Consider the following 19684-nt stretch of genomic DNA (forward strand, 5'->3'; position numbering starts at 1 on the left):
CAGCCATGGGGCACGCCTGGTTGGACTCCCTCTCGGAGGATTGGGTGTCGCAACCGGGATCGGACGCGTCCGTGGCCGACCCCCATTCCTCCGCACCTTCCCCCGACGCGCAACGGAAAGCCAAAGAGTCGACGACGACGACGCCGAGCCGAATCCCCCGACTGAGCAGGAAGAACCTCGACAACGCCGCGAACAGCAGCAACATCCTCGGCGAGCGAAGTGTTAACCACAGTCCCCGCCGCACCTCGTCGAAGCTGTCGCAAGAGCTCAAGTCTAGTAACGGGCGGAGCACGGCCGACAGCCGCTCCTCCTTCTCCTCTGGTCGTTCGAATTCCCTCTCGACGGTCGGGTCGGTGGTTCAGCACAAGTCGGTAGCGTCGGTCAACAACAGGCGGGGGTCGACTCCGGAGTGGAAGAGACGGCTGGTGTATGGGGATTTGTCGTATGGGGAGCAGGCGGATTTGTTTACTTCTGCGGGGAAGGGGCTGGAGAATATTTTCAAGCCGCCTACGACGGGGAATGCCAGCAGGGAGGAGTCGTTTGAGCCGAGGTCTTCGCGGTTTACGCTGCCGTCTAGTCCGCCGGTGTATCAGCGGGATTTATTGTCGTCGACTGTTGAGACACAGGCGGAGGAGTCTGTCCAGGAGTTGCCGGAACACCCTGGAGCAGCGGGGAGTAGATCACAAATACCTACTACTGCGAGGCAGAGGCGAATGGAGGACTCGTTCGATCAGAGTAGGGATTCGGAGAATAGCATGTTACCTGATAGCTGCACGCAGCAGGCCACGACGACTGCGCAGACGGATGTTTCGAACCAGAACTCGTTGGTGGTGGACTCGAGGAAGGTCAGCGGCAGGAGCGACGTGAGGAATGAGGATTTTAGCCCGATCCTGATAGAGCGGCGCCAGGCTAGCAATGGGAAGACGGTGTTTGGGCCTGCGGAATTACCGCCTGAGGAGCTGCGGAAGCGGTTGGAGAAGTTGAGACAGAACCAACGCTTTCTCACGGGGGGTACGGATGAGGAGGACGAGGCGGATGGCCAGTCAGACGGGAATTGGAAGTCAAAGAATGGTACTACTAGCACGAGGGAGTTTGAGAGACAGGGCGGGTACATCAACTTCCAGCGCGGTGGCCGGTCGGCGGAGGGGTCTTTTCGGCATCATCGGCTGAGTTCGGGGCATGACGCTTCGGAATTCTGCCCGGAGGAGTCGCTCCAGGCCAGCACGCCGAAGCAATTCCCTACCGTGAGGGTAGAGCCGTGGGATGAATCGGCTGAAATCCCGGCTGACAGTCCTCAGTATCCTTCTGCTCCTAACCCAAGCCCGCAAAAGGCGCAGAGGTTACTTCCTGTGCCGCCACCTAGCACTGCGAGTCCGTTGAAGCTGTTTCAGCCGTATGACACGTTTACCAACCAGACGCTGCTGAGGAGACTGAGCCAGTTTCAGGCGGAGCCATCGGCGAGTGACAATTCTTTTGCGATTGCGCAGGACCAGAGCAGGGTCAGCAGGTTTGGCGAGGGGGAGCTGGACGGGTACGAGTTCCAAGACGAGTTTTCGCACGTTGGGGGGGTGGACGCATCCGGACTAGAGGCGGACAAGGAGAACAGGGGTCCTGCTAGCCCTGGTCTTGACGAGGATGATCAAGACAACAATGGCTCCACCCACCACCGCGCGTCGTCGCGTCCGCCCATTTTTGGCGACTTTACTATCCACGATGATGAGAGCTCGCCTTGGGAGATTGAGGATGATTTGTTGAGGATTTCGAGGAGAAGAAGGCAAAAGTCGGCGACGACGACGGTGAATTCCGCTTATTCTACTACTACTACTACTGCTACTACGCGACGGAGTGTTTTTTCGGGCGCGGGGGAGTTGTACAGTGGCGGGAGTAGGAGATACAAGAGGAGTAAGAGGACTTCGTTTCCTTTTGGTGGTGGTGATAGCAGGATCTCCACTCCCAGGCGGAGAAGAGACGTTAGTACTACAGGGACAGGGGGGGGACTGTTGTCGGAAATTAAACGTCCTAGGACGTCGCCATCGAAGGATCCGACGCCCAAGCGGAGGAGGACGCTGCACAAGTCTGATGTTTCTTATGGGACCTATGATGACGACGATTCTTCTGCTGCAGATTCTACCGCGGGAGTTGACGCGGTGCAAATGAGTCATCAACAGATGCAGGAGGCGATACTGAGGCATCAGCAGAGGAGGGAGGCGCGGGCGGCTAGTCAGGAGCAGAAACAGCTGCAGTTATCGGAGGAGGAGGAGGAGGAGGAGGAGGAGGAGGAGGAGCAACAGGAGGAAGGAGAAAGGATGGCGGAGGAGGTGGAGATGATTAGCAAGGCGGGGGAGGAGTTGGGACGGCCTAGGACACCGACGCCGAACCAACGGTCTTCGACACAGCAGCGCGCGCCGCTGCTCGAGATTGACCCTGCGACGACGAGATCACCGATGAGGTCGAGCAGGAACACGCGTCCGGGTACTGCGGGGGGACCTCCACCTACTTCAGTGGCGCAGCCGCCGACAAACAGGAAGCCATCGATTAGGACGGAGGATTTTATCAATGAGGCGAACAAGATTATGGCCATGATTCGGAGCAAGGCCGGGTTGGCGAGCGGGCTGGCGAGCTTGGAGGAGTCGGAGGGGGAGAATGCGCAGGCGGTTATGGACGGGGAGAGTTCTTATGCTTCGAGCAAGGAGCCTTTTTCGCGACCGCCGAGCCGGGAGGGGAGGCCGCCGTTGTCGAGGAGGCCGACGAAGCAGGAGGATCCGGAACTGGCGGAGAGGTTGAAGAAGTATGAGGAGGGGAGCGAGATGGGGGATGTTATTGCTAGCTCGGTGAGGTCGAGGGATTTGAGCTTGGAGGCGTTACGGGCGGCGAGGGAGAGGGAGGAGATGGAGGAGAGGGCGAGTCAGATCAAGGCTTCGTATGGGAGTGCTAATGCTGGGATGACGAGGACGTCGCTGTTTGATAATGATGACAGGGGGGTTATTAGCGACCCGCCGAATTTGAGAATCTCGAGGAATCCCGAGTGGCAGGAGGGTGATGTTTTTACGGATGAGGGGCCGGCTTCGTACGGGACCAGCAATCCTGGGTCTGTTGGGACGAATTCTACCTATGCCACTCAGTCGTCAAGAGGTTCTTCAAGGGGATCGGAGGCGAGGAAGACAATTGCGCCGGAGAGTGTCCTGCATTTAATTCCGGACAGGGTGGGGAATATGGTGTTAGATAGGCAACGGAATGTGTGGATCAAAAAGAGACCATCACCAACGTCGGCACCGCCGCCTGTGATTCTTCAGGGAAGGAGGTCAAGGGCTAATTCGGCGAGGTCAAACTTTTTGCCCTCGGAGGCGAGCGAGGATGATCCTTTTGCTGGGATACCAGATTTGTCGGTTGATATCACGATGGAGATGCAGAACCTGGCGCTGGCGACGGGCAGGAAGGAGAGCGGTTCAGATACAATGTTCAACCAAGGGTCTACGACGCCAGAGAGCCCAAAGAGGGGCCCTTCGGCGGATGTCAGTGGTCTGAGTGGTGCTAGTATTGCGACTGCCACTGCGGCCTTGAGGCTGAGCATGGGTAATGGGGAGACACCGAGTCGCGGGCCGAGGTCGACTATCTCTCTCCAGACAAATCTTGCGAATCTCAAGACGCCGACGAAAGGGGAGGCAAAGATTAATTTGAGTGAGGACTTGGCTGCTCTCAAGGAGCGTAGGAGGTTGACGATTAGCTTCTCTTCGCCCATTGCAGAGGTTATCCAGGATTTGTCGGGTGGTGAGGATGAGTTTGAGTGGGAAGAATCCGGGGTTATTGAGCAGGTTGCTGAAGATATTGCCAAGGATGTTGCTCTGGATCAGCTGAAACGGGGTAGGAAAACCGTTTCTATCCAGGCGACTCCCAGGAGGCGGACGTCAAGGTCGAGAAGCACTTCGAGGGGTCCGCCGAGGCACCTTTCGTTCCGGGGCCAGACCCTTATGGCGAGGCCGGTGTCGAGGATTGATGAGCACGAGGAGGAATCTGCGCAGGCCCAGGCCCAGGCCCAGAGCGGTTCTAACGGTGCGTCTGGGATGGAGCTCAGCATCGTGCCGGAGAACAGCGTTGTTGCTCATGAGGGTAATGAACGGCACGACAGTGTCAGTATTGTCGTCACTCCTGCTCGGCCGTCGACGTGTCCGATTCCCGACATGAACAATACGCCGATTATCAGCCAGTATGTTGGGACGTTTTCGCTCAGCCCCATGTCGGAGTTTACCATTCATCGTCCGGAGGAGACGTTGCCACTCGAGGCGAGCTATGTGGTTAATGACCACCGTTTAGTGACTGGCAGCCCTTCCAAACGCCACGTCTCGATGAGCACCCGCCAGCTGGTGGACAAGATTGCCGAGGTGGAACCGTTTGAGCCTTACTGGGAAGACATGCGCGAGCTCGAGCTGCGCGACAAGCAGCTTGACAGTTTGCACTCGCTGGACGACTTTTGTGGGCAACTTGAGAGCCTGGATGTCTCCAACAATGCCATCCGGAACCTGAGCGGGATCCCGATTACGGTGCTGCATTTGAGGATGGCCAACAATCAGCTCTCGGGGTTGACGGCATGGGGGCATTTGATGAATCTGCAATATGTTGACGTTTCGAACAATGCGTTGACGAGCTTGACGCCGCTGAGGACGCTTGTTCACCTGCGGAGCATCAAGGCTGACAATAATCAGTTGACGAGTTTGGATGGGATCAAGTATCATCGTGGACTTCAGAGTCTTCGCGCGAGGGGGAATCAGATTGAGGAGGTTGATTTCGAAGGGGCTACCCTGTCGCAACTGACGGATCTTGATTTGAAGGGGAACAGGATCAAGACTGTCAACAACCTCGACGCTCTCCCGGCTCTGTCGTCTCTTGATCTGGAAGGCAACCAGCTCGAGTCGTTTTCTGCTGGATCCGACACCCCGATGCACTCCCTTCGTTATCTGTATCTCAACAACAACCAGCTCACCTCCCTCTCCGTCGCCAGGATGCCTCACCTCCGCCTCCTCCACGCAGACAAGAACTTTCTCGTTCGCATCAGTGGGTTCTCCCGCGCGAGAAGGATTGACTCGCTGTCTCTTCGCGAGCAGCGGTCCAGCACCCCGCTCGACCTCCCCTTTTTGCTGTCTCGCGTGTATGAAGTCCGCAAGTTATTCCTCTCGGGCAACCCGCTCCACACGTTTGAGCCGCAGGTTGATTTTTTGAATCTGCAGCTGTTGGAGGTGGCGAATTGCGGGCTGGAGTGGTTGCCAAAGGATTTTGGGATGTTGATGCCGAATTTGAGGGTGTTGAACCTGAACATGAACGCGCTGAGCGAGATTAGGCCGTTGAGGTATATCCCCCGGCTGAAGAGGTTGTTTGTGAGCGGGAATCGGCTGGGGGATGCGGCCAAGCTGGTGGAGGTGCTGGGTGGGTTTAGGTGGTTGAGGGAGTGTGATGTGAGGGATAATTTGGTGACGTTGGGGTTTTATGCGCCGTTGCAGCAGCGCGATAATAATCATTTAGTGGTTGCTGTGAAGGGGGGAAAGGAAGGGGAGAAGGATGAGGGGGGGAGGTTTGTGCTGCCGGAGCAGGATCGGCAGAGGGATAGGGAGTACAGGGGGCGGTTGGATTCGAATACGGCTATGAGGAGGAGGTTGTGGGAGTTTATGGTTTCGGAGAGGGTGCCGAGTGTGAGGAAGCTGGATGGGTTGGAGGTTGGGGGTGGGGAGAAGGAGGAGGGGGATGGGGCTTGGAGGAAGTTGTTGGAAGGGGGGTTGGTTGAGGAGGGGGAGAAGCAGGGTGGTGCTGGGGAGAAGAAGAGGGAGAAGGGGAATCCGGATGGCACGTCAAGGGGGGGAGGGAGGGAGGCTGAAGATAGTTTTGCTTAATCTGTTTTTTTCTTTTTCTTTTCTTTTCGATCCACTCCGAGGTGAGAAGGGCAGGTGGTGGTGGTTGTTTTAATATTTTATCTTTTTGGAGTTTTTCTTTTCTCTTTCGAGGGCGGGCTGGCTGTAACTGTACAAGGAGATGATGAGGCTGTGACGGTGTTTTTGGGATTGTGTAACTTGGAAAAGGGAATGAATGATCAACAGCAAAGAGGGGACTAATGATGTTTATGAATGGGGTCTGTTTGTTTACACTACAACGGTGTATGTTAGCATTGGCTTTTGGGCGGGTTAAGGGGTTGTTTGGTGTTGTATGGCTGAGGATTGGGGGTCGGTGTTGGTTAGTGTTGGTTGGTGTTGATTTCATAATGATTATGACTGGTTTTGTGGTTTTACGCATTTCTGGAACTGTTGTGGTGATTTCTGCCTCCGGACACCTGTCTCCAGGTCCTCTCTCTGGGGAGATGTCTCCCCTGTTCATGCCTCGAGGAACAGGAGCTGCCCACGGGGACAGCAGGCAAACATGAAGTACACTTGCCATTTTCGTCCCGACATTCCATGATTCTTTCCGTCTTCATGCTCAACATGTTCCCCGCTCGATCAAGGTATTTAACAATGGGCCGTCATCGTTTACAGAATCTCTTACCTCAATCTTCCTATCCGCCATGAACAGCGACCGCATTGCACCATTCCCATTATCTGTCCCCATTTCTACGTTTATTGGCATCTTTTCTTGTCAAGTCAACCCCATCCGTACAATCCCTACGGCTTCGCTCGGTCAAGCTTTCTGTTGACAGAGCCCCTGAGGGTCTTTAGGATCCCCACAGCGGTCAACTTCTTAGCCCCAAAAAGCCAGCTACGCCTGTCGAAAGAACCGCATCGACCATATCCCTAACACCATTTAGTCCGTCGTCCAGGTCTCTCAGTGCTCTCCTGGCATGCCTGTCTGACCCCACTTGAAAGAACTGAATCCCCAGCTGGTGAGGAGGGGCATCGATTCGGTCTAACCGGCTGGCAAGGTTTCTGATGATTCCCTTAGGGTTGGGGCCCTCATTTAGGCAGCCGTGGGTAACAACGATCAAGTTGAGTGGCTTGACCCCGGGTCGCCGGAAGATGGCGAGGAGTTGTACAAGGCTTCTAGATGTTGAACATAAGGCTCGAGACTGTCACTGATGCGAGCGCCGGTAAGGAGTGCCGGACTGGGGCTGAATCTCGGTATTGATAATCTCTAGGATTCGATGGCCATCCTTGATACCACGGTAGTCTTTGGGCCGATAATCCCAATGCTTTCTACGATCCCAATGCCTTGCATTCAGAAAGTAAAGGTCTACACCACTGGAATCATAAGCTGTGCAGATCGGTGCGAGTTCTTTGAGGACATTGTGGACTTCTTTCCAGCGTGAGCCCATCATAGAACCGGAGTCGTCGATGAGAAAGGCCGTGTTGAAACATGCTAGGAGGGCATACGGATCCTCGGTGCTGGAAGGCCCAGCTTTCTCTTTGCCGTTGGGCTTTTCACTCTCGCGATGCTTCTCCTTGTTGTACCACATCTCCCTGCCGTGGTGTTTCTCCCTCTCGCGGTGCTTATCCTACTCGTGGTGCTTCTCTCTACCGTACTCCTTCTCTCTGCCGTAGTACTGCTCCCCGCGCTTTCCCATACTGGCGGGCTCTCTCCTACCGTTGGGCTCCTCTCGTTTGCCGAAAATGTAGCGTTCGTGAACGAAACTTGGGCCTTGGCCTCCGTCGAGTACGTTTCGGTCAAAATTTGTGCGAGTTTGTGTGGTTCGCACTGGTGCTTGACATGGTCGAAGGGACACAATAAGCCTTGAAAGTACCAGCAAATACCCATGGTATATACACCTGACCGCACAGCGGTCACATTTCCGAACGACGCACGACCCAACCGGCAAGGCTCCAAATCACTACACCATGGCCAGGCAGCTGACGGAAAATGGCTCGAGCATGACCCTGACCGGTGGACAGGAAAGTTGCGATGAACCAGCAGGTGCCTCTGCCTCCCGAATTCGCCAGTTGTTACGTGTCGAACCCGTTAGTTGTCCTCCTGCCTTGCTGGTTTCGAGTTAGCTACCTCCCATTGGGTTGAGAATAGAAATGAGCCGGTCAACCCGTGGCACTTATGTGGAGCTCCCTAATTGCCACAACGGCGAACATGATCCGCTTGGAATCTTGCAAAAGACCACACGTCGACGGACTTTAAACCCCATAAAAGGGCCCATCGAGGGTAGGAGTCCTGGCCTGCTTAAACTGCTCACCTGCTTCCATAAAACATGCTCATCCCCCTCCGTTGTAAAGCGGTGGTGAGGGTGTGGCTAGAAAACTGTGCCTGTGGCTCGTTACCGTCAGTACGCCATCAGCAGAGCCTCGCTGCCATTCCAGTCACCCGATGGCACGTTGACGAACCTTATTTTCACAACCATCTTCTCCATGCTACTCGTGGTCTGATACAACAATCAAGAAGCGACACTATCGCATTCGTCATGGGTTGCCGTTGCTGTTGAAGAGGAGACCATCACAAGACAGAAAATGTGGCGATGATGTCATTAGTTTCGTCAATCTTGACTGGAGACTCGAGAGCTGTTGGATCGAGCATGAAGGAGACACAATTCACAGAGAAATCAGAACCAAATTAAGAATATTTCGTAAATTCCCACCCATATCACTATCTATCTATTACATGGGTAGCCTCATTAAACCCTTCAGATGCATGCCATGCGTAAAATCACTAATGTCGACCCGTCGTGGGGGTATCATATCCGCAAATAAACGTCCCAAATCCTACAATATGTACAAGAGAATCAATGTCCAGCAAGCAAAAAACAGCACCTGCCGAACCACCACCGTCAACACCACACCAAATGAGAAAAGAAAAAATCAGCCATCAAGACCCAGTGAGGACTGGGGCTCTTGTCTAACTACTCATGAGTTCCATTCGCAACCAAGCCGGCCACCAGTCATTAAGATTGGGATATCGTGTCTCGTATCTTCCTTTTTGGGCCATGTCGTTGTCCATCAAAGAAAAAACGTCGTTGATGGTGCAACAACTTAGAGAAGAGCGGCAGCGATACCAGCGGCGGCAAGGAAGCCGAGGGCAGGAGGAGCAGTGACTTGAGCACCCCAGGCGCTGCTGGTGCTGGTGCTAGCATCGGAAGACTGAGTGGCCTCGTCAGCCTGGCTACTAAGAGCGCTGCTGAGGGCAGAGCCAGTGAGGCTGGTGGTGAGGGTGGTCTGGCCAACGGTGGAGGTGAAGGTAGTGGAGTCCTCGGTGACGGTGGTGAGAAGATCGGTGGTGAGGGTGGTCTCGGGAACCGAGGTAGCACCGGGAACATTAGAGATGCCCAGAATGGTAGTGGTGCCAGTGGCAGTAGCCTCGACGCCATCAGAGGTCAGGGTCGAAGTCCAAGTCTGGGTCGAGACGGGAGTGGGAGTGGCATCATCACTGGACTCGGTGGTAGTGGCGCTCTCTGAGCCCTGGGTGGTGGTGGCGGAGGCATCAGCCGAGGTAGTAGGGACATTCGAGACAGTAGGGGGGATGGCGGTAGGGGCATTGACAGAGCTGCAATAGGCGACGCCGTAATCCTTGACAACTTGGGCAACAGCCGAGTTACCGCAAGCCTGGTCGGCGCAGTCGTTGATGCCCCAGCGGAAGTTGGCGGCTCCGCAGAGGCACGCAGCATCACCGGCAGCGCAGTTGGAGAACTCGCTACCAGCCTTGCCTTGCATGTTGCTGATACAGGTTTTCTGTACATGGAGGTTAGTGACGTGACGACATCGAGTGCTGGGACAAAGAACACTTACACCGCATTCGGGGAAGCCCTCGGGCCACTGGTTCTGGGCCACAACGGAGGCAGCGCCGAAAGCAAGGACGAAAGTAGCGATGGACTTCATTTTGGCGATGTGGGTGGGGATGTGATCCTAGGAATACTGCAGACGAAGAAGAGTCAAGTCAGAATTGGGATTCCAAGTGAAGGTGAGAGAAGGGGGGGAAGGTACTGACAATGTAGAATGATGCTTAAGGGGTGGTTGGCTAGGAGAGTCGCAAAAAAAGTCGATGCTCTGTAAGATTGTTGTTGTTGTTGTTGAGGGAAAAGGTCGAGGAGAGAGAAGAGAGGACGAAGAGTCGTGGTTTTGAAGGGCAGACCAGGACAGGTGGGACTTGTACGAGCTTGGAAGTTGGAAGCAGACGGAAGGTGAGTGGTGCGTCAAGCGGCAGAACTTATATTGTTGCAAGGCAGGAGCCCTCCAGGCCAGGTGCCCTTGCAGAGCAACCTGGAACCGTCCCGCCGGTCGTCCTCCGTCACTCGGGAAAGTACCCAAGCCCACACACCTCACCAGCCCTCAAATTTACCAGGGTTTGTCTTCTCCACGGCACTTGCTTAGTCTCTGGGATGGAACCACCAGCCATCGCCAATCTGTGTCATGACGGGATTGGGGCTCTTGCCTGCCACATCACGGCCCGATATGCAAGAGAAGGACGCATCCCACATGGCTACACACACCGCGGCCACCCTGCCCTCTCACGAACCAATCTGTTTGCCCCCATGATGCCTCGGGTGCCCGCTGGTGTTTCCTTCTCTCACTCTCTCTGATGTGAGTTATTAGGAAGACTCCGCCGAATTATGCACAATCACCATACTCTGGTATTAGTTCTTTTTTCATAACCACGATAGCCCAGAGTCGAGACCCTCCACGGGTCCCCCGTTGCTGAGGAGTTTTATTTTGGTTATCTCGCTTTTGTTTCCTTGGGATAGGAAAACCTTGAAGACGAGGTTCATCCAGATCGCGGTCGTGGCTGCACGTGTGGGCAGGCAAGGTCGCTGGCAGCTTCCTATTGGCCAATCAGGCGATGCAGTCGAGCTGGGAGCAGGGATGACCCCCCTGTCCATCTGCATCCCGACCCCAGAGCAGCTGGGAAAGAGCTGCGATAGCGTGGAGGGGATCGGGGCGGAAGCTGGAAATCAAGGTGGAGGGTCGCAGCCAAGCTCCCAAGCACAGGGCAGCCAGCAGACAGACAGACGATGTCATCGACCTTGTTTATTATTATTATTTTTTGTTCCTATTTTGTCTTTTATGCACTTGTTCCGGGATTTATGCATCGAATTTTCCATAGTGCCTGCCACTACCTTATGCCTCCCCTCCTCTCTCGCCTCTGTCACAAGCCTACTCTGTCCCCATTTTAATGCAAGGTCGACCGACGGCCAACCCTCAGCAGTCTCTGTCATGATGTTGAAGAAAAGTGAGGTTGGGCGGTGGACACACCGATCTCCTCTCCACCTCCACCCGACTCGTCGCTGGCCCGCGGCTCACCGATAGGCGAATGCCTTCACCCCTGTCTTTTTCTTTTCCTCTGGCCTGCCCAGCCTTGGCTTTCGACGTCAGCTTGCAGAGCCTGCATCACTCCCTCTCCCGATCTTTTCTTCCTCGCCGATGATTCGTAGCCCCCGATCAACCACCAAACAAAAACAAGCTTTGTTCTGTAATTGGGGGAGGTTCTGTTGTTTTCTTTTTTTCTCTCTTTTATCGCCAACCCCGCCATATTCTGTCATTGGTTGGCTGGAAGGTGAACAACCCAAGACGCCCAAAAAAAATCTTGGCAAGGGAACGATTCTTGGTGCATGTTCCATTCGTTTACCACTTTGACATCTTGTTTCACTCCTTTCCGTGGTCTTGGATGGGGTGGGAATGAGGTAATCAGGATTATCACCAGTTGCCGGTTTTCCGCAGCGTCATGATCAGGACAACAGGATGAAGGAGAGAGTGAAGGTTGGGAAAGGAAAGCCTCTCCCTCGCCCTCTCTCTCCCAGGCACCATTGTTGTCAACGCAGTGCCGAAGCTGAGACATGCCTACTCCTCTCAGACCTGGTTGGGCGACACACACACGGCAGAGAGAGAAACAAGCTGGGGAAGAAAAGGGTTACGTCTCATCTCACAATCAAGCAAGAAGCTGAGGAACAGACAGACACACGTGGTAGGTTTGACATGTATACACTGTCCAACATCTCTTTTCATTTCCAACCTGGGACACATTGAACCACAACGCGAGAGCCATTTTTATATTAAGGAGTGAGGTTTGCCCAACCAGTCAGTCCTCTTCCATGCTCCCATCTGTTCTAGACAAATTCTTTTGCATTTTGGATCACACCCACCCGCAGGTTGCAATTTCCCTTTCTTGCACAGATCTCGCCCGGGTGTGGTGTGCTGTACCTGAATGCGCAACGCCTATCTGTGCCTGAAGGAGATGAGATGATAGACTAGTAGCACAGACGGAGCTAGTGTATGGATAAGGTGATGACCCTACTTTTGGACCTGCAGTCTTTTTTTTTTTCTTTCTGCACCTGCATGATAGCTAGGTACGCTAGTATAGTGTTAAAAGGTGGTAGGAGGGAGCCCGGCTAGGGATCACGGCGTAGTCTCCTGTGGGTCACCGGCCTAACCTATTTTAGCATTTTGGTCAAAAAAACATCAAAAAACACAGCTGGCAACTCACATACACAACCACACACATTGCAAGACCAAAACCTGGTCAAATCGAAGCAAAATAGGTGCAAAATGAAGGCAAAAAGCCTGGTAATTTACTGTAAGCAATGCTTTCGTATGCATTGCGGCTGAAGAAAGTGTTGAAATGTGCAGGCGGTTTTGCATGGGCGAGGTTGCAACTCAGACGGCACCACCATCCACACCACCCAGTTCAAACCACCAGCCAATTCAACAGCCAATTCAATGGCCACTGGTCTTGAAGCCTTTGTCCACTGCGCAGGCCGGGTCGAGTGGAGCAGTGGTGGTTGTGGGTGGTTGTAGGTGATTGACTGCTGCGGTGGGAGGTGGTTTGAAATAGTCGTCAGATGGTTCTGCATGAAAATGCGGTTGATTTTGGTGTTTTTTGACCGTTTTTCGATGTTAGTAGGATCTTTTACTTGATGCGGCTAGGCCCGTGACCAACAGGAGACTACGTCGTGATCCCTAGGCCGGGCTCGGTTTTGGGGGGGGGGGGTATCCCCGATAAGGAGTTAGCTTCACGATTATTTTGCACGATCATGGGGTGAATTTGGTTTTGATGCGCCGCTACTACTGCTGGCATGGAGTGCTGGCAGATTGATATAAGTGCTTCTCCTGGATGGAGACCGAGTGTGGCGGTCAATAAGCTATGCTGATACTAGAGAACGGTGAGGTTAGAAGGGAGATATCACGTTCTTGTCACCTGATTTGTGTCTTTGGTGATGGGATCCGACTGAAAGGACGATTAGAACCCCCGCGATGAACATTTGCGGGGTGTTGCTGCGGTGATGATCTTTCCCTCTGTCACGATGTATGTATGCATGCGCTGCAGTGTCGCAGCTTCTTCATCAGGTGAGCCAAAAGGTCAAACTCAGGTCAGGTCAGGTTAGACATTGACCGACTGTTGACCGACCCGGTGAGCTGCAACAACCACAGCATATCAATCTGTGCAGCAGCAGCAATGCATATATTCATACCCACCATCATCCACCACCACCACCACCTTTTGGCTCCCTCATTCGTAATTTGCCCCTTCTGTACCACCACCACCACCACTGTTGAGACACAAATTTCATCCCAAGCGACCACAACTCCTAGAGTAATCTCCTCGTGTTTAGACCGTAGCACTAGTACAGAAGAGTGTCGGTCCTCCGGGCGGCTACAACCCTCACACACCCATTGTGTTCACAGATTTTGATTCATCCAGCCTGAAATGAGTGGCAAAGCGGAAGACTCTGCCGATAATGACACGAAGAAAAAGAGAGATATAATTGGACTGGCTGCTCAACCCGTCCAATAAGACAGATTCGATGAAATCCCCCAAGTTTTGTTAATCACCTACCCGTGAACAAAGTGTAACCCGGAACTCGGAAACCCAAATATGATGATGCGGATGTCAACGGCGCGTAAAAAGGGGCATTCGTCAATCATGAAGCAATGCAAGAAAAAGTGATGATGCAGCACCCATTACATTTGTCCAGGCATACTCCGTACTGCTATCAAAACCCCTCTCTCCTTTTGATTGTTCCCTCAGCGCTGTAAGTGTAGTGTAATATTTGTTGTGTTGTGCCTGGGTATAGATGGTGTGTGCAATGCTCCGTTATCCCATGCAATAAATAAAGAAAAAAGCAAATAACAGGACGGGCGAAGCCAACCGCACACACACACACACACACACACACACACACACACACACACACAACAACATTTTGCCCCGCACTCTTTACTATCCTTTGTGTAAACCAGGTACAACAAAAAGACATCATACAAAAAAAAAAAAAAAAACCAGGGAAAAAAGCTCCCAAATATTACAATCCTTCATCCCTCATATGACCGGTCCATGTATGCCCCCCAACCTCCCGTTTCTGTGCAATTCATCTACTCTGTCCGTCGTCACACAGCATTCCCGCCATGCTTGCTTTACTCTCGCTCATGTATACACATATAATCTAAACCTCGCTGAGAAGAAAAGAAAAGGAGAAAAAGATTAACCGCTGCACATCACACAGGCCTCGGGGTTTTCAATGCTGCCTGTAACGTCACGGTTAGCATCTGTTGTCAAGCTCGGAGATGACGGAGAGAATTCAACTTACAAGCAAGCACTGCCTCGGAATAAATGTCCACCTCACGCTCCTTGCTTTCGTCGTCATTGTCCTCCGCCTCTTTGATCTCGGCAGCCGGAGCGTCGAGCGACTCCTCCTTGGGCTTCTCAGCCGGCTCGGTGGGGAGAGCCTTGGGGCTGTCACCTTCCGGAACGTCCGCCTTGAACGGAGGAGGCTTCGCTGGCGATGCCAGAGGACGTGACTTGACCTCACCAGCGGTGGGGGTCTTGATAGGAGGAGGAGTGGTGGGAGCGCCGTTGCTGAGACCACTGGGGGTATCCTTCACAAAGGCCATGGGCCGGGGGACCGCGCTAGGGGACGACATGTAGCTGCCGGGAGGAGCGCGCTTCTTAAGCCCGGATGATGTCTTGGCAACGGCACTATCCTGCACCAGGAGGGCCTCCTGATCGACGGTGAACTGGATGGGCTGCGCAGCAGCCTGGGTACGGAGGTAGTACATGCCAGTTTTGAGACCCAACTTCCAGCCAGTGAAGTGCATGCTGGTGATCTTGCCCATGGTGGGATCACGCATGTGGATGTTGAGCGACTGGGACTGATCGATGAAGGCTCCACGGTCGGCAGCCATCTGGACGATGGTACGCTGAGAGATTTCCCAGACGGTCTTGTACAAGGCCTTGATGTCGGCCGGGATGTTGGGAATGTTTTGGATGGAGCCACCCTCCGCAATGATGCGGTTCTTCATGTTGTCAGACCAGAGACCCATATCGACGAGGTCCTTTAGAAGCCAGGGGTTGACGACTTGGAACTCGCCGGCAAGCACACGGCGCTGGTAGATGTTGGAAGTATAGGGCTCGAAGCACTCGTTGTTGCCCAGAATCTGGGAGGTGGAGGCCGTCGGCATGGGGGCAACCAACAGCGAGTTGCGGACGCCGCTCTTCTTGATCTCGGCCTTGAGCTCATCCCAGTCCCACAGGTCGCTGGGCTTCACATTCCACATGTCATACTGAAGGATGCCCTTGGAGACGGGAGAGCCCTCGTAGGTGGAGTAGGTGCCCTGCTCCTTGGCAAGCTGGCACGACATGGTCAAAGCAGCGTGGTAGATGGTCTCAAAGATCTGCTTGTTCAACTCGCGAGCCTCAGCTGACTCGAAAGGCATGCGTAGAGCGAGGAAAGCATCAGCAAGACCCTGAACGCCAAGACCAATGGGTCTGTGGCGCATGTTGCTGTTGTAAGCCTCCTTGACGGGGTAGTGGTTGACATCGATGATCTTGTTGAGGTTGCGGACGACGATCTGGGTGACCTCGTGGAGCTTCTTGAAGTCGAACTTGGCTTCGTTATAGTCAACGAACTGAGGAAGGGCGAGCGAGGCAAGATTGCAGACGGCAACCTCATCGGGGGCCGAGTACTCAACAATCTCAGTGCACAGGTTGGAGCTGCGAATCACACCAAGGTTCTGTTGGTTGCTCTTGCGATTGCAAGCGTCCTTGTACAGCATGAAGGGGTTGCCAGTCTCGGTTTGGGCCTCGAGGATGGCATACCACAACTTCTGGGCCTTGATCGTCTTGCGGCCACGGCCCTCCTTCTCGTACTTCTCATACAGAGCCTCAAACTCCTCGCCGTAGCAGTCGGCAAGGCCGGGGCACTCGTTGGGGCACATGAGGGTCCACTCTCCGTTCTTTTCAACACGCTTCATGAACAGGTCAGGGATCCACAAGGCAAGGAAGAGATCGCGAGCGCGAATTTCCTCCTTACCGTGGTTCTTGCGGAGGTCGAGGAACTCAAACACATCGGCGTGCCAAGGCTCGAGGTAGATAGCGAAGGCGCCGGGGCGCTTGTTGCCACCTTGATCGACGTAGCGAGCGGTGTTGTTGAAGACGCGAAGCATGGGGACAATGCCGTTGGAGGTGCCGTTGGTGCCGGCAATGTACGAACCAGTGGCACGAATGCGGTGGATGTTGAGACCAATACCACCAGCCATCTTGGAGATCATAGCGCAAGTCTTGAGGGTATCGTAAATGCCGTCAATGCTGTCATCCTTCATGTCGACCAAGAAGCATGACGATAGTTGAGCCTGGGGGGTACCGGCATTGAAGAGAGTTGGCGAGGCGTGCGTGAAGAACTTGCTGGACATGTAGGTATAGGTCTCAATGACACGCTCAATGTCATCTCCCCAGATGCCGACAGCCACACGCATGATCATGTGCTGTGGCCGCTCAACAATCTTGCCGTTGAGCTTGAGAAGGTATGAGCGCTCCAGTGTCTTGAAGCCGAAGTATTGGTAGTTGAAGTCACGGTCGTAGACAATGGCTGAGTCAAGGTCGTCCTTGTGCCTCATGACGCACTCGTATGTCTCCTTGGCAATCATGGGCGAAGGGCGGCCATTCTTTGGGTTGACGTAGTGGTACAAATCGCTGACGACTGACGACCATTGCTTCTTGGTCTGCTTGTGAAGGTTGGAAACCGCGATACGGGCGGCGAGAATGGCATAGTCGGGGTGGGTGACGGTCATGTAAGCGGCAGTCTCGGCGGCCTGGGAAAAGAGTTGTTAGGGTCGAGTGTTAAGATAAGGTCAAGGTGAGATTAGCTTACCAAATCGTCGAGCTGAGCTGTTGTAACGCCTCCGTACACCCCGGAAATGACTTTCTGAGTGATGGCAACAGGATCAACATGGTCCATGTCAAGCCCATAGCAAAGCCTTGAAACACGGGCTGTGATCTTGTCGAACTGAACGCGCTCCTGGCGCCCATCTGCTTGAAATCAGCATCACCAATGGCTTAGTAGGAGTTCGAGGGTTGACATACCACGCTTCTTGACGTACATGGCGTCGGTTGTGTAGAGAACAAAGGCGGCCAAATTTGGTGGGTATAGAGAATGGCAAAAGTGAGGGTGCCGTATAGCTAGTCCCTCAATAAATCACGGCTGCTGGCAAAGATGCTTTGTCGAAAAAGAAAACAAGGCTGGTGCCAGACAGTCCTTGGAGTTATTCGTGGGTTTGGCGGTTGGGGGTGGAGGATGCAAAAAGAGAGAAGGGAAGGGCCTTTGCTGCTTTTGCGCGATCTTCTTTTAAGAGGAGAGGCGGGATGTGGATCGCGTCGGACGCGTTGGACACCAGAATTTTGGTGCCCGGCGCGTCGCTGTGCCCCGCTGCCCATTAAACAGACGCAGGGGCCATCCGATCTGCCCCACCATCGAGGTCTCGCTGCCTGGGGAGATCGGGATTTCAGGGCTCCCTGCATGTAGATTTCGGCAGGTGACAAGCCTCATTATTAATCTCAGTATCGGTATATTATTTTCCGTGTGTTTCCCTGCGTTGAACCTGCTTGTTCTTCTTGATGGCATTGAAGCCCAAAAACATTCAAACCCCAGTCTCATCGATTGGCTTAAGTAAGCCACGTTTCCAAGGGTCCATCTCGTTTTAGGACTAGCCAGCGTGACCCCTGTCAACATTCAAACGGCCGCCAAGGCTCACTCAACCTCTTCTCACAGTGAGGACGACGTATGAGGACATGCCTGACTCTTGAGGACCAGCTCGGAGTCAAATCGATTCTCGAGATATAAGTCTTGGAGAGAGTATGATACTGAAGAGTTTTTCATCAACAACACGGATATTCACAAGAGCTCTGCTCTCGAGCGGAGCAACAGCACATCACTTCTCAGCAACACCTGCACTCAGATCAAAAATGGCCGAGTCCAACTCAACCGAGGCCAATGGTGCCTCTCTCACAACATACCAGCCGCGATACATCGATGTGGGTAGTTTATCATTTAATCTCATTGACTAGCCACTAATAAACCATTTCCGCCTCATCAGATTGGCATCAACCTCGCTGATCCCATCTTCCGCGGCCGTTACCATGGCAAATCAAGACACCCCGATGACCTCCAGGGTGTCATCGACAGAGCCAAAGAAGTAGGCTGCACCAAGCTCCTCGTAACCGGCTCCTCCTTCAAATCCTCCCGTGACGCCCTCAAAATAGCCTCCAAATTCCCGAACGTGGTCTTCACCACAGCCGGAATCCACCCCTGCTCCTCCTCCATCTTCTCCCCTTCCCACCACAAACACCACGACGAGTCCCAATCCGAGGACGAATCCGCCGACCAGCACACCCCCGCCTGCGGACCCGACCCAACAAAACCCATCCTCGATGGCGAAGGCGTCGACCACGCCCGCTCAGAAGTCATCATCTCCGACCTCAAAGAGCTGATCACTACCGCTCCGAAAAACAGCCTCATAGCCTTTGGCGAGTTCGGCCTCGACTACGACAGACTCCACTACTGCTCAAAGGAAGTACAACTCCACTCCTTCGCCGCCCAGCTCAGACTCGCGGCGTCGCTCTCCCCTCAGTTACCGCTCTTTCTCCACTCCCGCGCCGCACACGGGGACTTTGTTCGTCTGCTCAAAGATGCGTTTGGCCCTAGGCTTGAAAAGCTGCAAAAGGGTGGTGTAGTCCACTCATTTACTGGAACAATAGAAGAGGCAAAAGAGCTGATGGATCTGGGATTGTACGTTGGCATCAACGGGTGCAGTTTCAAGACCGTCGAGAACTGCAAGGTGGTCAAGCAAATCGACCTGAGCAAAATGATGCTTGAGACGGATGGTCCGTGGTGTGAGGTTAGGCCTACGCATGAGGGGTGGAAGTATCTGGTTCAGTTTGAGGAAGCTAGAAGAAAGGAGCAGGAGGAGAAGAAGAGGCTAGAGGAGGAGGAGAGGCAAAAGCAGGAAAAGATCGAGGCAGAAAGAAAAGCGCAGGAGGAGCTGGAGAAGAAGGCTGCTGAGTTGGAGAGTGGTGTAGAGGGGGGCAAGGCTGGCGGGGAAGGGGAGAAGAAGAGACAGCGACAACCCAAGAAGCCTAAGCAGCAACAGCAGCCGCAGGGGAAGAAGAATCAGAAGAAGGAAAGCGAAGTGCCTGATCGGTTCAAGGTTGTCAAGAAGGAGAAGTGGGAGGAGGGGGCGATGGTCAAGGGGAGGAATGAGCCGTGCACCATTGAGCGGATTGCGAGGATTGTGGCTGGGATCAAGGGGGTGGGTGTGGAAGAGGTGTGTGAAGCTGCATGGGAGAACACTGCCAAGGTGTTTGGTCCTTTTTGAGTTGATTATGACAGCTACAAGCCGATAGAAAGCGTAGAAAGATTTCATTGTTTCTCCAGAATTCCAGGGGTATTATTTTCTGTGCTGACACCCGCCGGCTACCATACACCCAAACTCCATACAAATGCTCACTCATAGTATAC

General features: G+C 53.7%; 5 protein-coding genes across 5 annotated transcripts; 2 read left to right on the plus strand and 3 right to left on the minus strand.

Moving 5' to 3' along the window:
• Positions 1-5: 5 nt before the first annotated feature.
• Positions 6-5879, plus strand: NUD1 (the record flags this gene model as incomplete). The annotated part of the gene is made up of 1 exon (XM_062880892.1): positions 6-5879. The coding sequence occupies one exon, from the start codon at positions 6-8 to the stop codon at positions 5877-5879; it is 5874 nt and encodes a 1957-aa protein (XP_062729124.1).
• Positions 5880-7042: 1163 nt separating this feature from the next.
• QC761_604440 (uncharacterized protein) lies at positions 7043-7534 on the minus strand (the record flags this gene model as incomplete). Its single annotated transcript, XM_062880893.1, has 2 exons — positions 7043-7430; positions 7494-7534. The coding sequence occupies 2 exons, from the start codon at positions 7532-7534 to the stop codon at positions 7043-7045; spliced, it is 429 nt and encodes a 142-aa protein (XP_062729125.1).
• A 960-nt stretch (positions 7535-8494) lies between these two features.
• On the minus strand, positions 8495-10403 carry QC761_604450 (uncharacterized protein). The gene is made up of 3 exons (XM_062880894.1): positions 9892-10403; positions 9693-9818; positions 8495-9635 (listed from the first exon to the last, which is right to left on the minus strand). The coding sequence occupies exons 2-3, from the start codon at positions 9780-9782 to the stop codon at positions 8940-8942; spliced, it is 786 nt and encodes a 261-aa protein (XP_062729126.1). The 5' UTR covers positions 9783-9818; positions 9892-10403; the 3' UTR covers positions 8495-8939.
• A 3424-nt stretch (positions 10404-13827) lies between these two features.
• RNR1 (ribonucleotide-diphosphate reductase subunit rnr1) lies at positions 13828-17738 on the minus strand. The gene is given in 5 exon segments (XM_062880895.1): positions 13828-14077; positions 14090-14420; positions 14483-16982; positions 17042-17199; positions 17254-17738. The coding sequence occupies 4 exon segments, from the start codon at positions 17270-17272 to the stop codon at positions 14377-14379; spliced, it is 2721 nt and encodes a 906-aa protein (XP_062729127.1). The 5' UTR covers positions 17273-17738; the 3' UTR covers positions 13828-14077; positions 14090-14376.
• On the plus strand, positions 17737-19623 carry QC761_604470 (uncharacterized protein). Its single transcript, XM_062880896.1, has 2 exons — positions 17737-18201; positions 18264-19623. The coding sequence occupies exons 1-2, from the start codon at positions 18025-18027 to the stop codon at positions 19539-19541; spliced, it is 1455 nt and encodes a 484-aa protein (XP_062729128.1). The 5' UTR covers positions 17737-18024; the 3' UTR covers positions 19542-19623.
• Positions 19624-19684: the final 61 nt, after the last annotated feature.

The sequence above is a fragment of the Podospora bellae-mahoneyi genome, chromosome 6 (assembly GCF_035222275.1).
Source record: "Podospora bellae-mahoneyi strain CBS 112042 chromosome 6, whole genome shotgun sequence".
NCBI lineage: Eukaryota > Fungi > Ascomycota > Sordariomycetes > Sordariales > Podosporaceae > Podospora > Podospora bellae-mahoneyi.

Bases quoted from the DNA above. Each gene is read 5' to 3' on its own strand.
- RNR1 (XM_062880895.1), bottom strand. The intron at 16,983-17,041 runs GTAAGCTAATCT...CTCTTTTCCCAG, and splicing joins CAGCTCAGCTCGACGATTTG to GCCGCCGAGACTGCCGCTTA. The intron at 14,421-14,482 runs GTAAGTTGAATT...GTGACGTTACAG, and splicing joins TTCCGAGGCAGTGCTTGCTT to GCAGCATTGAAAACCCCGAG.
- QC761_604470 (XM_062880896.1), top strand. From the start codon at position 18,025: ATGATACTGAAGAGTTTTTCATCAACAACACGGATATTCACAAGAGCT. The intron at 18,202-18,263 runs GTGGGTAGTTTA...CCGCCTCATCAG, and splicing joins ACCAGCCGCGATACATCGAT to ATTGGCATCAACCTCGCTGA.
- QC761_604450 (XM_062880894.1), bottom strand. From the start codon at position 9,782: ATGAAGTCCATCGCTACTTTCGTCCTTGCTTTCGGCGCTGCCTCCGTT. The intron at 9,636-9,692 runs GTAAGTGTTCTT...CTCCATGTACAG, and splicing joins AGGGCTTCCCCGAATGCGGT to AAAACCTGTATCAGCAACAT.